The 16,806-nt window shown below is 49.7% G+C and overlaps 1 protein-coding gene across 1 annotated transcript in view; it reads left to right on the forward strand.

Moving 5' to 3' along the window:
• st6galnac3 (ST6 (alpha-N-acetyl-neuraminyl-2,3-beta-galactosyl-1,3)-N-acetylgalactosaminide alpha-2,6-sialyltransferase 3) overlaps window positions 1–15,319 on the forward strand; it is a 48,392-nt gene extending 33,073 nt beyond the window's left edge. The window contains exons 4-5 of the mRNA XM_076149390.1: window positions 9,262–9,369; window positions 11,124–15,319. Of these exons, the coding sequence (XP_076005505.1) occupies window positions 9,262–9,369; window positions 11,124–11,313 (298 nt within the window). The 3' untranslated portion in view covers window positions 11,314–15,319. The remainder of the gene's footprint in view (window positions 1–9,261; window positions 9,370–11,123) is intronic.
• The last annotated feature ends 1,487 nt before the right edge of the window (window positions 15,320–16,806 follow it).

A 16,806-nucleotide genomic window follows, 5' to 3' on the forward strand; every position in this document is an offset into this window, starting at 1 on the left:
GAAATTGTGGAGCGTTCGTCTCCCAAACAGCCTCTCCAGACTTTCTCCTCTCGGCTTTCAAGCCTTTTTGTTTCAATCAACAACGCAACGAAAATTCACTCTCTCCTTCTTTGTTTTGGAGTGTTTTTAGGTATCGATGCACAAATGACAGACAACCAACACCAGAGCTTCACCGCACTCATTTGTCGCAAGGCCGAATCTCACGCCGCTTACTCTCCGGTCAGCTTTCAGTGTCGCTCCGGAGGATTGGGAGCCTTTTAAAGTCTCTGTAATGTGGATGTTTGCCTCTGCTTTACTCACGCCGCCTCCTAATCTGTGTGTAGTGGTGTAACTCCGTGTTTACTTGAGACCCCGGACAATTTGATTCTCCTGAAACGTCGCCGTCGTGGGCCGGAGTCGCATTGATAGACGAGATAGACGACTTAGACGAGATAGACGGGACGTAAAGCCTCCAGTGAAACCAGGAGCGGCTCAGAGGCGTCTGGAGTGAGAGGATTGGGGCGCGTTGAGGTCGCTGAGCCGCCGTTAATCTCCCTGGCTGTGAGACGGGAGCGGGGAACAGTTGGGAAGAGCTTAGCGGCGTTCCGCCTTTATTGGAGTTGTGTGTCTGATCGCCGTCCCTCAGGTGCCGAAGACGCCGCCTGAAATTATTCAGCGTGTCAAGTGAGATTAATTGATTATCGAGCTTTAAATCAATGATAATCAGCAGGTCATGCGTGTGTGTAATTCTGGATCCGAGGTCTTTGTCTTGATCTTCGTCCCCGGAGAGCGACGCTCCTCATCTGTTTTGCTAATCCTGCTTTGTTCCCTCCAAGCTTTTACCTTCTCCTCTCCTCCTCCCTCTGACTTTGCACTCTTCCTCTGCCAGTTTTCGAGTCGTTGAAGTCGCTCGACTCCTCCCGATAAGATGGGAATCGCGTTGCTACGGTAACGGTATCGCCGTCTGGGTTCAAGCTAAACACGTCAAACATTTCCTGATATCGTTGACTAAAAGTGGAGGAGGCGCAGCTCTGCACTCGTCTCCCAGACACTTCACACTCGTCCTGAATAAAACATCAACCAAACATTGATCGGCTCCCTCTGAGTGTTCATCACTGAGGAGGATCCGACTTCGGTTCTTCTTCTCTCCTCTGGTCGACACTAATAGGTTTAGAACCCAAGACGCACTGTTCGTTCCTGGAGACGCCTCCATAGAAACGAAGGTTATTGTTGTTTGTTCTCATGGGTCGATGTTAAACTTCCTTTCTTCTTCTGATTGGCTGTTTAACGGCGTCTCCTGTAGCCGCAGCAGCTCAATGAACCCCGGCTGTAATCGCTGAACAAAGCAGAGTTAAGTGTTTGTGTGTGTGCTTCACGCCAGCGTCGCCCTTCACGCTGCTTTTGTTTAAAATCCAAATTGTGTTTCGGCGGCCCGTTTCCATGACACCGCCGCCCAGCCTCGTTACAGCGCGAACGTGAGCGTCCCGTCTCAAAAATCAGGATTTCTGCAGCCTCAAACATTCCTGGGCTTCTTTTCTTCCCACACACTCCCAAGATTCACTTTACTGAGTTCAAATGATCGTTCAGCATCGGAATCAAAAGCCCCCAATACAACTGCTGACTCCAGTGTCAAACCTCTGACATCAGATGAAGCTCAGCAGGAAGTGAAGCACGTTCTCACCTGAAACGGCTGAGACGAGACGCTAAACACGCTAAGCGCTCGTCGCCGCTGCGCCGCCGTTCACCGCTTAGCTCTTTAGGTTGAAGTATTTAAAAGCAGGTTATTGAGTGATAATCACCTTGAAACCCTCGTCTGCTCGTTACAAATGGAAACAGAAGTCAAATTCACTTTGAAGTTTGGTGCGAAGGAGACAAAGACGCGATGTGTGTGCGTGCGTGTCTGTGTGTGTGTGTGTGTGTGTAGATCTGTGCAGACAGCCGGGACGCTTCAGGCTCTAAGCTTTGATTCACTTTTTACTGCAGTCAGCTGAATTAGTAAAAGAGTGAATTGAAGCGTACGCAGTACTTTTTATCCGATTGTAAAAAGAGGAGGACTGAGTTCATCTCATACGTCAAGATGGATTCTGCCTGTAGTTTCTGTTGTGTGAAGCCTTTGAAGAGTGTCGGATTCTTGTTCCTTTTGTTCCGAGGTCGTGACGGTGCAGAACGTGGCACAGTCGCTATTTTTAGGAATAAGCAGGTAATTATGATTTATGATCCCAGCTGTAATTTAATCCTCCAGCCGCCACAGCAGCCTGAATTATGAATCCTATAATCATAAACAAGTGTGTGGAGCTTTGTAACGAGCAGGTGACTGTAAACAACTCTGACACGCCCGTCGGCCTTCGTCGTGGAATATGGATGAAGATGCGTGGGGTGATGTGTTCAGGCGCCAGAGCAACCAGAGGAAGCTGCCTGGGTGGTGATGGGCACAAAGGCGGCAGGATCCTCTTCTTCTGCTCTCTGAGAGAATTATTAAAGCGCGGCGTGCCAGGAGCAGGCGAGGAGATCAGTGAAGGCCTCGCGACGGGAAGCCTTCGGATCAGCGTGTGTGTGTGGGGGGGTAGGGGGGAGCGCCGCTGGGTGGGGGCGGGAGGTTGAAGCGAGGGAGGGGGGGGGGAAGAAATATGTCTTCATTTTCCCTCTTGCCGTTCCTCACCATCTGCCGGGCCGTTTGGGTTTTTCTGTGTTTGTTAAAAGCAACAGGGGAGCCGGAGGTTGGAGTTCTGTCAAGTTAGGATGATGAATGTTCTCCTCATGCAGAGTGTCAGCCAGCGAGGCAGCCTGGATCACGCTAACAGCACAGAGAGGCCGCGGGGGAGAACAGCGGCTCTAACAGCCCTGCACATCATCATGTCACCGCAGCAGAGGAAGAGGCTGGTGGCTCGGCTGCTCTAAACGCTCGGCGCACATTAATAATTCAGATTTCAGGTGAAACAAAATCAGAGCGGCTCAACGGTGACTGCAGACGACCGAGGAAGATTAAAGGGACGAATGAGACGGAGTTCTTATTTTAATTTAGGAGCCACTTGTTTTGGGAACATCTCCAAAGCTTTATAGCTCGAAAACACACTGATCCTCCTTCGCTCGCTGTGCAATCTGAGTGAAAACAGGCTGCTTTTTAAAGCCCCCTCACAAAAAAAACAGCATAAACAAATTGCAGCACAAACATCGTATAGTTTCTTAATTAGTTTGTAGTTATTTAGTGAGACGGCAGAAGAGAACTCACGCTGTGCCGTTCATGTTAGTGCTCATAACTCAACTGTTATTGGGTTTGTGCGGCGGTAATTTGAACAAACGGCAGTAAATCACCACTAGGGGGCTCCAGAAACAACACAGTGAAGAGTTTAACAGTGTGTTTTGATATCGTGTTAGTGTTGTTACCACTGAGAATCGTTTGGCACCAGGAGAACAACCTCTCTCTCTCTCTCTCTCTCTCTCTCTCTCTCACTCTCTCTCTCTCTCTCTCTCTCTCTCTCTCTCTCTCTGGGATAAGCTATTCAATTCAGTCCGCCGCACCAAATGTCAGCGTCAGTGTCACGATTGTTTGGTTGTTCCCTGTTATGGGAGTCTGGGACGTCGGCACAAGGACTTTGGAGGATCTCCGTCTTTCCGCCGAACCGTCTCGGCGCTCCACTTGTATTGACGTATGCTTCAGCAGGATAACAAGGCGCTAACGGAGGGGGCGAGAGGGAGGGCAGGGACAGATCTTTGGCGGCGTGCGTGCGTGCGTGCGGGGAGTACAAACAGAGAAGAGAGCCCCGGACAGGAAAGGGTGGGAAAGAATCGCAGGGAAAGAAACAAGGAGAAAATCACCGACAAAAGAAGACGAGCGCTTACGTGTCCGACTCTGGGAACGCTGAAATATCCCACGTTTGAAAGCAGCGGGAAATCTACAATTCTAAACCAGAGTATTGATCCTAAAGCCGTCACCGACCCTAAGAAAGTGACTGAGCTTCCACCAGTGTCACTAGTAACTAAACGTCCACACACACATCAAACGCCACTAAACACAGGAGTGATGTAAACAGGAGTGAGTACTCGCCGGCCCTGCAGGCGGATGTCAAGCGTCTGTTCTCAGCCTTGTTATTGGTTTTGGCGGCTGCACTGTAGTTTGGAGCCAAGGCCCCTTTACCTCCATCCACAACACCGAGGCAGGCTCCAATTCATCACAGCCAGCCGTCTGCAGATGTGTTTATTATAGCAAAAGGCTCCGGCGCTGACCTTCAAAAGCTTTTTACCCAAACATCAAACATTCATATTTACCAACAGATACCTGGAAAAATAGAAAAATGCTATAATATGTGAACGTGTGTGTGTGCGTGTGGACTTATAGCCACACAGGAGCTGAGTGTGCAGTCACACATGGTCGCCGTGACATTAAAGGACCCAAATTCTGCTCTATATCAGTCATTTAGCGCCGCTGCCTTTGGTCTGTAAATAGAGTTTGTGAAGTTAGCTGACAGAAACCGCACACGGACGCGGCACCGTCGCCTCCGCCTGCCGTTTAGTAGAAGGAGCTGCTGTGGGCGTCGACAGTATGCAAATGAGCCGGCGCTTCTGACTGGCCTTGATAATCCCGTATGAACCGCTACGCTCAGATGTCTGGCGGAGGAAGATACACGTTTTAATGTCAGTAAAGTTTACAATTCTAATTCTCTGACTCGGTTGCAGGCAGAGGTCGCCTCCTGCATCGATTCACAGACGGTTAACCAACATGGTGCCGTGAGCGGGATCTGAACCCGCGTGGGAAGAGCTCATCAGATTTCGCATCCAACCGCTTAACAGTTGGCTGAGGTTTGCGACGGCCAGAGAGAGAGCTGCGATGACGAGAAGCTGGAACGGACGGAGGGACAAGAGCTCCTCTTTGTGTTTGTGTTGCTTCTCGCTCCCTTTTGCTCTTTTCCTTCGCGTTCTAAGAGCTCTTGGATGTGCGACACGTTAATTAGGGCTCCAGCTTTGGGCGGTGGGAGCTGACAGGGAGCTCAAGGCAGCACAACCTGCAGTTTGAGTGTCAACCCACCGTGAAACAACCCCACTTCAAAAAGGCATCAAGACAAACCGGCAAAAATCTGATGCGTAACAAAAATAAAGAGCTGACGACCGTGAACTCAACGCTGCAAAACCCACAAAACAAAACCGACGACCATAGAAACACAGAAAGAAATCCAGCTCCAGAGTGCAGCAGTGTGAGAACAAAATGTTTTTATTCCAGCTCCCACAAGCTGACAGACAATGAAAAGCTTTTCCTGTTTTGGGGGGAAGACGAGACGCTGCAGGGCTGCAAAGCGTCTGCTCCCACTGAGGGACGACGGGAAGGAGAGAAACACTCACCTACTGTACATTGGACGTCCTAATGTCTTTGATAAACACGTTTACAACAAGGATCCTGTGCTTTGTTGTTAGATGGGTTTGCTTTGGAAAATAACGCCGAGAAATCCAGTTTGAAATTTAACAAAGAGAGAGAGAGAGGGAGAGAGAGAGGCGTTTAAAGAAAATTGAATAATAAAAGGAAGCACTTACAAAATGACTTACTAGATGTTTTCTCTCTGACCTTCATCATCCAAAAAAAAGATACATTTCAGAGCTTCTTTGTGTCCACAAGTCTCTGCTCTTCAGCTTCCTCCTCCTCCTCCTCCTCTGCTCAGACTCATCAGGCTGAGCCTCATTCAGCGGCTGCGAGTACAAACTAACACAAGTTCTGTCAAATTAGTTTATATCTTATTTTGTTCTGAAGCTTTCAAATGTAAGACAAAACCACGCAGGTACAGAGGAATGAGACCTGTTGTCTTCTTCATCTTCTTCTTCTTCTTCTTCTTCTTTGGAGGTCATTCTCAACGTTTTATTCTGAAATGACTCAGCAGGACGGCGTGGCAGTGTTGCTAATTGCCATCATGAAAGTAATTGCCGGTCTGTTGTCTGTGTAAAAAGGAAAGGTAAGAAAGAAAAGCCTGTCAGTGGGTTTGCTCCCTGTTTGCTCTCCGGGGGCTTTTCAGCTGCGGCGTGTTTCTCTGATCCTCAGGCCAAGGAGCCACTCGTTACCTTAACTATCCTCGTATAAGGACGATCAATTAAAGGCTTTTATCAGGAAAAAGGGGGGGAAATAGAGGAGCAGAGGTGGCGTTCAGAGCTGAGATCAGTGTTAAGCGTTTAAAGCCGATGAGAGCGTCGTTTAAACGGCATTGTGTCGAGGCTCAGGCGGCTCTGATGGCACTGCCAGCCTCACAATACGGCGCAGAAGAAGGGAAGATGAGAGATTAACAGGCAGATACATGGCTGATATAACACCCACTTTCCTTTAAGACCCGACTGGGCCCTGATGAAATGCTCCCTGCTGATTGTCTCTGAAGCTGCGACGCCACAGAATGGATGATGTCCTCTCTGCCGACGAGCCGGGGCAAACGCTGAGCCGGCTGAAAGAGAGGGAGTTACCGCACTGCGCCGCTCTCTCTCTCTCTCTCTCTCTCTCTCTCTCTCTCTCTCTCTCTGATCCTGAGTGCAACAGCAGCGCTCCTAACCGAACTCAAAGTCTGAATAGAGGTGAAGTTAATTGGACGAGGAACTGGAACGATCAAAGCACTTAGTCATCTAAATTAGTGGTATTGATCCAAAAACTGCTGGAAATTTTTTACCGATGCTTCACAATGAAATACAATAACTGTCACTCAGAGGAGGGAAGGTTCTGGTTCTCTTCATGTTTGGTTTGTTTGTGGGTGGACGATCGATGCTTAACCACGGAGTTACAGCCATTTAAGTCCATCAACCAAATCATCTATAGTGTATACATTATTGCTTCTATCCACACCCACTTTCTCCCCTAATCCGTTGAGATCTCCATTGTAAAGATCAACGCCTCACAAAGAAGCTGAGTCAGGGCGGCTGGGTGTTCTCCACAGGTGTCACATCCTGTTCTCGTACCTGCAGGGCTGATGTACGGAGCGTGTTTGACCTAAGTCGTCCTCCGTCTTAGATTTCTCACGGCCTCCTGCTGTGAATGTCAAGAGAGTGGCGGATGCGGGGCCGCTCTCTCTCTCTCTCTCTCTCTGTCTCTCTCTCTCTGCTCTGTAGCCTCTGGCGCTCGGGCAGGTAAGGCTCCTGCGCAGTCACACTTGGGGGATTATTTTACCCCCGGCAGATTGTCTGACCTCATTACTCAAGCACCCCTCGCCTCCGAGCGTCTGGTCTCTCCTCCCTCGCTTGTCTGGGCTTTGTACCGAAGAGAAGAAGAAGAAGAGAAGAAAGGAATCCTCTGCTGACTTTACTCTCTCCTTTATCTTCCCCTGCGTGTGCAAAACCGCTTTATAATATCGGAATCTCTCAACCAAACTGTGTCACGGCGGACAGTGTGTGTACGAGGCGGCGTGGAGACACACACACACACCCCATCACACATTTGTTTGCTCTTTCCAAGCCACTTCTCTCTGCCCTCCTTGACGTGGACACACACACAAGAAGGCGTCCTCTCTATGAAGCGTCTCCCTCTGTAATTGTCGTATGTAAACACATCGAGCCGTGCCGGGCCTTCTGCTCCTCTTGCTCCTCCTCCTCCTCCTCTTCATCCTCCTCCTCCGCTGCCAGACGTGAGCTTTGAAACCTTCTTTATCAGGTCAGCACATCGCGTCCACTTATTTATTCTGGCAAGGCTTTTTGCTCCAGGACATTCAGCGCACTACTGGGGACGAATGCGCGTGTGTGCGTGCGTGTGTGTGTGTGTATATATCGACTACCAGAGTGATACAAATGGCCGATGAATAATGCAGGTCAGCGCTGATGTGTTGACAGCTGTGAGGGCCGAGCTGTGTATCGGTGATAATGTGCTTCTCACTCCCTTATTACCACAAATTACATTTTTGTGATTTCCTCCTGTGCCCAGCTTCAGTGTGTGTGTGTGACTCTTGACACCTCCCGGGCTTCCCACTGTTTGCCCAACACACACACTTTGCGCTTATACGATATCCGGAAGGGCTGAAGTTGAGTTTGCTTTGCTGACTTTTATCAGAATTGATTTAATTTTTTGGATCACATCCCACCTCCGGGGCGATCTGCATGAGTACAGGTCTGCATGAGGATCAGGATTCAGTCTGAGGCGTCACAGGTCAGCAGAGGGAAACAAGCGCACCTGTGAAACATATGGAAATGTACACGTCCAGCCTGCTCCCTCTTGCATGTAATGAGGAATGTGTTTGCATAATGTTGGACTGGAATATCTTTAAGCTACAGATGCTCCTGTGTGTGTGAGTGTGTGTGTGTGTGTGTGTGTGTGTGTGTGAGTAACCACCTACTCAAGTCCAGGTAATCCACATATTTACATTTGTTTTGCCTGATTGTTCTTCTCCTTTACTGTATCGTACTCACACTGTTAGACGTTCTACTCAACATGAGGTCATCCTGTCACACTCGTGGTTAAGACTCTTGTATCTTAGCGTGATGTCAGCGTCAACAGCGGCTCCTGACTTTTACCGGCAAAGAGAAGCAGCAAACATTAATTTTCTCGTGAGAATCTTTCATAAATCTATGCTTAATAAAACTGATTGTCAAAGTGTTAAACTCAAAGGATCTCCAACCTCTGGGAGAACCTTGAAGTTGGATCAATTATAATGTCACGTATGACATCGTGTGGCCTTCCCAGCACTCGGCGATGAAGCGGAGTACTTGAAACAACATTTGTACGAGGAGAGAGATGCGACTGAGGCGTTGTTGTTGTTCTGCGTCGCTCTGACCCGGGGGCGAGCGGCTCGACGCCTCAGCAAAGTGTGTTTTCTCTACCTCGCTCAGCTGTTCACGCCGCTCGGCACATAATGGCGTGTGATTGTATACTCCTTCCCCCTGAAAGAGCGCCACCCTCGCTCGCTTTACATCTTAATGCACGCGGCGGTAAATCAGTCCTAACACAATGAAAATGGAAATCAGAGGGGAAGGAGGAGAGACGGTGTGGCAGCCGTGCGGCGAGGCAGGTGAACGGACCGGGCGCCGCCTCGCAAATGCATCTACATTTACATTCACATTTACATTTTCGATCCCTGGCTGGGGCTTTTATTCAGAGCGATCTGTAACAGAACAGCTGCGGCAGTCATTTTTATTCCCCCCTGCCTCCGACGGCGACATCAGCAAACCAGAGCAGAGAGCACAGAGGTCACAGCCACGCAACGTGTCACCTAGCATCCACAGGGTTCGCTTTAATGCAAATGATTTAGGATACGTGCAAAATGCAAATACAACACTACAAGAGCTGATGTGTGTGTGTGTGTCTCTCTCTGTGTGTGTGTGTGTGTGTGTTTGCAGGATCCAGTCGGGTTCGTATCTCAGCACAGGGTGGTTCACGCTCATCCTGGCCATGGACATGTGCAAAGAGATCCATATCTACGGCATGATCAACGACACCTACTGCAAGTAAGCGACACACACACGCTCGCACACGCTCGCACACACACACACACACACACACAGGTTTTTGCATTCACAACCTGGTCTGCTCCTGTTGGAATATAACTCAAGGCCACGCTGTGAATTCGCTGGCTGAATTTCCATGTTGGCTTCTCTTCTGGGTGAATATTATTACGCTCTGCCACCCGCAACACACAGCAGCATGCAGGTGGAGGATCTCAGGCACCTTCCTCCTCCTCCTCTCCCTCCTCCTCCTCCTCCTCCCTGTAAAGTTTTATTCGTGTATCAGTCTGACGTCTTCTCTTTCCACTGGAGGGCGAGTGATTACTGTCTGGCTGCGAGGCCACGAGAGGCGATGACAAACAACATGTTGTTGCTCCGGGCATGAACTGTGATGGAGGCATAGAGCTCCTGTCTCCTGTCTCCTCTCCTCTCTCCTCTCTACTCTCTCATTCTCTCTCTCTCTCTCTAATTCATCCTCCGCCATGGTTGTTCTGATTGAGCGAGGCGTCCTCTCTCGTCCCTCACCTGTTTCCATCCGTCCTGTGAGAGACAGAGGGGTTTTGTGTTTCACTGAGTCGGACAATTTAGTGCCACCACAGCAGAGCGCAGTGGCACCAACAGGAAGCGTTCAGAAGTGAGAGACGTGGAGGTTGGAGGGACGACAACAGAGCGCGTTTGTTGTTGCGGCGTGTGAGACCATGTGACGCACAGAGAGCAGCGGCGGCCGGCTCGTGCGTTGCGTTGGCAGGCGGCCATCTTCACTGTGGGCCCGCTGGCAGGCTGTTTCAACGCCTGTTTCTCCGCTTTGTTCCGTCTCCAAATGACACTTTTACACACACGTACACTCATGCAGCTGCCACTTATTAACAGGAGCTCAGCGTGACTCCACCCTGCTGACCACTGGACTTCTGTTCTATCGATCCCCAATCAATCGACTTGAAGATGCAAACTGCAGACACACACACACACACACCGAGGGATTCAAAGTGGAGCGTCCGGTTCCCTCATTTCCATGTTTACATCGGCTCTGGAGGACCATAAATGTATTTTATCTTAAAGTGTGTTAGATAAGTGTGTAGAAACAGAGCAGCCCAAACGTTTACAGGCACTAAATCCCAGTTAAGCATGAACAGGCGTTTGCTTTATGTCACGTGTAGTTTAGTTAAAAGTCTCTTTAATGAACAAACGTCTCTGAAACAGCGACTCAGCTTAACGTGCTGCACACACACACACACACACGCACACACACACAGTAACAAAGGTCTTTAGCAGGTCCCGTGCGCCCTGCAGTATTTACCAACCCTCTGACAGAAGTATGTGGACGGTGACGTGTCTGCTGCAGGACTTTGTTGCAGGAATGTGTTGGGATCATTTACAGCCTCGTTTCTCTGCGAGCCAGGGAAGCATAAAGCTCTGGGACGCCTGCAGGGGAGACGGGTTGATGCTGAGGAGATGTGAGATATTTGGGGTGATGGCATCACTTTAGCAGTTTAATAAGCCAGTTAACCCATTACATCATAAAAGAGCTTTTCAAGCCATTCAGCACCAAGGCCAGCGGTGATATACGGCTGCAAGTCAAGAACGGGGATGGAAATGCAAAACTCACAGAAGCAAAAGAGAGATGAGGAAGAGGAGAGGAAGACGTGATTATACAGGAAGATTAAACAGCACAGACCTCATTTCGTAATATGTAACAGTAACACTGAATGACCCCTGACCTCTGTGTCTCCCTCTCTCTCTCCCCCCCTCTCCCTCAGGTCAGAGGGCTACAGGAAGGTTCCATATCATTACTACGAGGCGGGCAACAGGGACGAGTGTGCCGAGTACCTCCTCCACGAGAGCGCCCCCTACGGCGGGCACCGCTTCATCACGGAGAAGACCGTGTTCGCCAAGTGGGCCAAGACTCGCGACATCAAGTTCTTCAACCCGCCGTGGCAACTGTCGTGACACCTGACACCGGTCCAAAACGCCACGCCATCGCCATCACCAGCCGGGGACCAGACGAGTCTCTAACGGAGTGCTCCAACAAACCTCCATTCTATTGCACTAATCCTTATCCATCAATTAACCATTTTTATAGTGTTTCTTCTCCGGGCCCGGGTCGCCGGCTGGTATCCAGGACGCCCTCGCTCTCTGAGGCTCAGAGGTGGAGACATTTGAGCAGCGATGACAAACCGCCGGCCGCTTCAATATTCAGTGTAAATCTCCTCCATTTCTCTGCTGGCTCTGCGGAGGCTAAACGACTGATCCCTCCATCCATCCCTCCATCCATCCATCCCTCCATCCCTCCATCCCTCCCTGGTGAAGGTGAAGTCACGGAAAAACAGAAACAAACACGTCCACTGGCGGTGACCTCGTCAGCCGGGGGGGGTTGGCGAAGGCTCGGCATCTGCAGCCCCGTTGCCATGGACGCCTGACGGAGCTCGCCCACTCCGCTTCCTCCGCGTCTGTCTCCTGTCAAACTATAATTAATCCCTAACGAGTGCGGTTCAGGCCTTCATCTCTGACTGCGGGAGGACGGCAGACAGACGCTGTCACCTTTAATTTACTCCACTGTGTCCGTCTGAAGAAGCCTCGGCGCACAAGGTCGTCCTGAAGGCAACGCCAGCCGGCCGAGTCCAATCCCTGTAACACAATCTATTCAACGATAGATAAATCCAACGCTTTCCTCCCTTTCCCCTTCCTTCCTCTCCCCGTTTTGAAGACGTTCAACCCAGAGGCGTTTAGGCGTCGGCGTGACGTCGCTAATGTATCGGGTAAAGATAAAGTTCCTCACACTCCTGAATGTGTGTGGCGCCGACGGAGAGGCTATCACGGCACGCAGAGCAACGTGCAATTAGAAATTCTATCCCAGTGGAAGGAGTGAAGTCATTTGTGACCCTGCGGAGGGAGAGATTTATGTGTCCAGTGAAAGCGTTTGAAGTTAATTGCATTCTATTATCATTTTGTGCCTGCGATTGACTCTGCAGTTCATTGTATGTGCACAGAGGACAATGCACTCCGCAACCTGTTCTCCCTCTCTCTCTCCTTCATTTGCTCGTCCAGCTTTGTGCCTCTTTGTCTGGCGTATCGACGTGCGTGAAAGTATGTCTCCCCCCCCCTGCCGCGTCGGGGTGGTCCGTCACGTTTGAGCGCGGTCGCTCGAGGACACGGCGAGGGGGCTGAGTAATCAGGAGAGTGGCGAGGGGCGTCGGGTTCGCAGTCGGGCTCAGACCTGAAGCGGCTGTGATTAGTCGTCTCCCGATGGGCGGCGTGCACCTGAGGGGAGGAGTCGGGAGGAGATCCGCACCGCTTCTGATGTAATACACCACCGCCGAGCATCTGAGGCGCAACGTTTACCACCACACACACTCACTGACACTTTCACGGAACAGGAAGTCACCTTAGTAGAGACGTAGCTCCAGCGTGGCGATGTCAGGGCCGGGCTGGAGTCGCTGTATGCTTCGGTTGGACTTCAGCACTTTCACACACTGTATTGTAATCTAGAGGGGAGCCCACACTTTATTACTTTTGTTTTATAATGAAGAAGAAGAACGCTCTGTGACGTCGACCACGTCGACTTTAGGAGCAGCAACAGGAGTGTGTGTTTGACTGAATATGGGACTGGACGTGAAACACACACCTGCATTCACACTAACTAAGGTGTGTGACCCAGAATACACCAGCTTCTGTCCCATCACGATGTTTACATGATGAATTGATTGATTTGTCGCCCGAATTGAATCCCGATTGAACTCTTATCACAGCTGTACATGTGCTGACTGTTATCATCGTTTTAAAGTGCAAAGAGAGCAGAGAACCAGAGAAGATGTCCTCATTCTGCTCATGTTCACTCAAATGTTCTGTTTCTGTTGGTTGCTATGTAACAGAAGAAGTTAAGGACTTTTTTTTTTAACCGAAAAAAAAGAGGAAGATTGTGTTAAATCAGTGTTTTAAACAAACCAGCAGGAGGCCCAGAAACCCTGCGGTTGAATCCCAGCAGCAGCTTTGTGTGTGTGTGTGTGTGTGTGTGTGTGTGTGTGTGTGTGTGTGTGTGTGTGTGTGTGTGCGTCGGCGTCTCGCTCCGTCTGAGTCGGCCTTGAATAACGAGCGAGCTTCAGCTTAATGTAAACGCCCTCCAGCTGAATGTATGGCAGGAAGGAGCGGAGCGGGCGGTAGGTAGGTTGGGGGTTAGACGCCCATGCAGAGCGGTCGAGATCAAAGTGATCCGACGCTGCGTCATGTAGGGAAGCTCCATTTAAAAGCTGCTCAGACTCTGGCTCTGCTGGTGTGGAAGGATGCTGACATGATGAATCCATATCAGATGAATGTTACATAATTGATGTACATCTGTTAAACTTTGCCACTCAGCCCATCTGGCAGCTCCGCTTCATCTCCACTGTGTTTCCACTCTAACTTATAACGAGCCAGACGGCAACTTTTCCTCCCCGATTCCATTTTTTATCCCAGTCTCCTTCCTCTTATCAATAATTCCCGGAGCTGATTTGTTTGTTTGTAAACTCCCTTTAGATCCCGGAGCCGCAAACTCGTTTATATTCGCTCCATTGTTTTCACCCAGGAACGAGCTGGCAGAGCCCGGGTGGATTTATGATCTGTATCATGGAGGGGCGAGGGCCCACCATGAATCATCTCACGGGGGGGAGGCTGTCAGGTTCACCCATGCATGTGCGCCTCCACGAATCAAATGGAGAGCCGGGTGCAGAGCAGAGAAGGGAGGGAGGGAGGGAACTTCTTCTTCTGTGTTCAAACGCCGACCCTGCGTCTGTATCCATCGACGTTCATCACAACGTCATCGACGTCTTTAGTTTACACGCCATTCAGCATTATGGCACACACACACACACACTTATTTAGGCTCCCAGTCGGAGCGCCGACTCCCACAGCCATTCCGAAGCACTTTGTCCCTCCAGATTCTCTCCCTCCTGTCGCAGAGACGGAAGGCAGCATGAAGGGCAACCATGAAGCCCTGCAGTCAAATTGGCCAGATTGTGTCCCAATTTGTAACTTGGTGAGGTGTGAAATTGTTTGTAATCGTTGTTTCAGAGATTACAATTCAAACGACCACTCCCCTCTCTGCGGAGTGAAAGTGTGTGCTGTTATCTTTATCACACACACACACACACACAGACACACCCCCCCCTCTCTCCTCTCTGAGTGGGCGAGAGAGAGAGAGCAGCCTTGGCTCTGCTTCCTGCTCTCTTCCCTCTCTGGTGTAGCTGATCGCCTTCAAACCGTAGCCGAGTTCGCTCATCTGGCCACGTTGTATAAATGCAAATGGCTCTTAACACACGGCAGCAGACGTGCAGCTGCAGGGAGCTGGAATAATGTGAAACTAAAGAGGAAAGAGAAAAAAGAAAGAGTTCAGACTGTGTTTTTAAAAGTCTATGGAACAAAGCTGTGAACTTCAATGCTCTTCATCATTAAAGTCTTGCTCGTTTCTGGCTCTCACTCTTGCGCTGATCACTCCAGGTAATTGCTGCCATTTTAGATGTGAGGGTTCACGTTGTTAAGGACTCGTTCTCGTCTCGACTCCCGGTTAAATACCTTCTTTGCAGCGACTCGAGTGCGTCCTCACGACTTTTTTGTTTCCGAGCTCAAGAAATTATTACAATAATTTTTTCTTTGGTGAAGCACTTTGCCTCTTCATTTTCAGGTCAAGTGTCCTTGTGTAACTCATGCGTGCGTGTGTGTGAGTGTGAGTGTGTGTGTGTGTGTGTGTGTGTGTGTGTGTGTGTGTGTGACATACATGGAATGTAATAACACTGAGATTCTTTCAGTTGCAGAAATCACTTTTTCCCCCTCACACACACTCACCTGCATCTCTCCCTGCAGGTGACTGAGCTGTACATGTCAGTGTTGTGTCACTTCTGTTGTTAATCTGAGTTTGTTAACTTGTGAATGCTCGTCTCTTTTCTTTTCCGCTCTGTGGGGAATAAAGAAAATGAACAACGCCTCCCAAGACTGAATTCATTCAACTCCACCTATAGAATCTGTGAGTCGTGTGAATGAAGCGACACGCTGAGCCGTCGCCTCCAACATCTCACCACATAGTTTAATCATTTTAAAAACAACAGGAGCTTTAAATAATAAAACCCACGCAGTTCATGGATTTTACGCCACTGAAATGAATTAGTCATCGACGTAGAAAACGGCGTATGGATTCTTTAAAGATGCAGATGGAGGCGGTTTGTTTCATCAGAGCTGCGCTGCTCGTTTTAAAGAGGAATCTATAACTGTCGGCCCCCTGCAGGGGGAGGGTGTGTGTGTGTGTGTGTGTGTTGGGATTTATCGAAATGCTCCGCAGCTCTGGGAAAGAAAAATGTAAAGGAAAATGATCTTGACTAATGGCGTCTTCCCTTTTCATCTAAACTAATCCATATTTGTAGACGTTTCCTGTTGAGTCGAGCCGCCATCAACACCACACATAACTCCCGACAACGCCTCCAGGACCCAGACACCAAACTTTGCTCCATACACCCTAAACATAGCAAACAAGCGAGGCAGCTCCGTCTCCTCCGCACGTCTCCTCCCTGCAGAGGATCTGTCCTCGTTTTCCACTCCATGTAACATTCCGCAATCTCCTCTTTTCGGGATAACTGCAGAAATCGTGCAACGTTTCGTCCGATGGAATCCTGACGAGCGTAATAAAGAACCAATGACGGGTGCAGAAATGCAATCGCCGGCGTTGCAGAAAGAGTAAAAGCAGTGATGACGTTCCTCATATTCGTCTCACGTCTCTCATCATGTCCTCCCTCTTCACACACACACCCACACACACACACACATCCACCGAGGTCTGTCCAATGCCACCATATTCACAGGTGCTACTCAGTGTAATGAAAGGACACGATGCAGAGAGTAGAGATTACAGTCTGTCAGTGTGTATTGTATGTACAGTGTGTATTGCACCATGTCCGAGCAGAGGAGTCGTCTGTAAACACACTGACCACGTCAACCCGCCGCCACACGGCTGATATATGGACTAATATCTAAATAGCCGCGAGCGTGGCAGCCTCGCAGGCCGCTCATCACTCACACGTGTTGGGTGAAGGCGCGCTGGGAGTAACGGACACAAACAAGCAGCGCCGGCAGAAAACAGATGGAGATGCAGGACAGGACAGAAGAGAGTTTCCGTTTGACAAATCTGAAGAACGACCCTGTAATTGTTCCTTAAGTTACCGTGACGATGTCGAGCCGCTGTTAAACTCACATCTGCTGCCATGTTGAGCTCATTAGCTCACATGTCTGTGTCGCTCACAGCTTACACGTCGCTGCTTTCTCTCTTGTTTACGTTGTCGTGCGTGAAACAGACGAGTGGTCAAAGGGAACAAATGGATGCTGTCATCATTACAGCAGCATTTGTAGCTACTGGCTCGTGCTGTGAGAGGAAACGCTGCGGTCCAACGCTTCGCTCCAGGTAACTAGCTGACCTTGGAGGTG

This window comes from Genypterus blacodes, unplaced genomic scaffold, assembly GCF_046128005.1.
Source record: "Genypterus blacodes isolate CSIRO-AG114 ecotype Tasmania unplaced genomic scaffold, CSIRO-AGI_Gbla_v1 ptg000005l_1, whole genome shotgun sequence".
Classification (NCBI taxonomy): domain Eukaryota; kingdom Metazoa; phylum Chordata; class Actinopteri; order Ophidiiformes; family Ophidiidae; genus Genypterus; species Genypterus blacodes.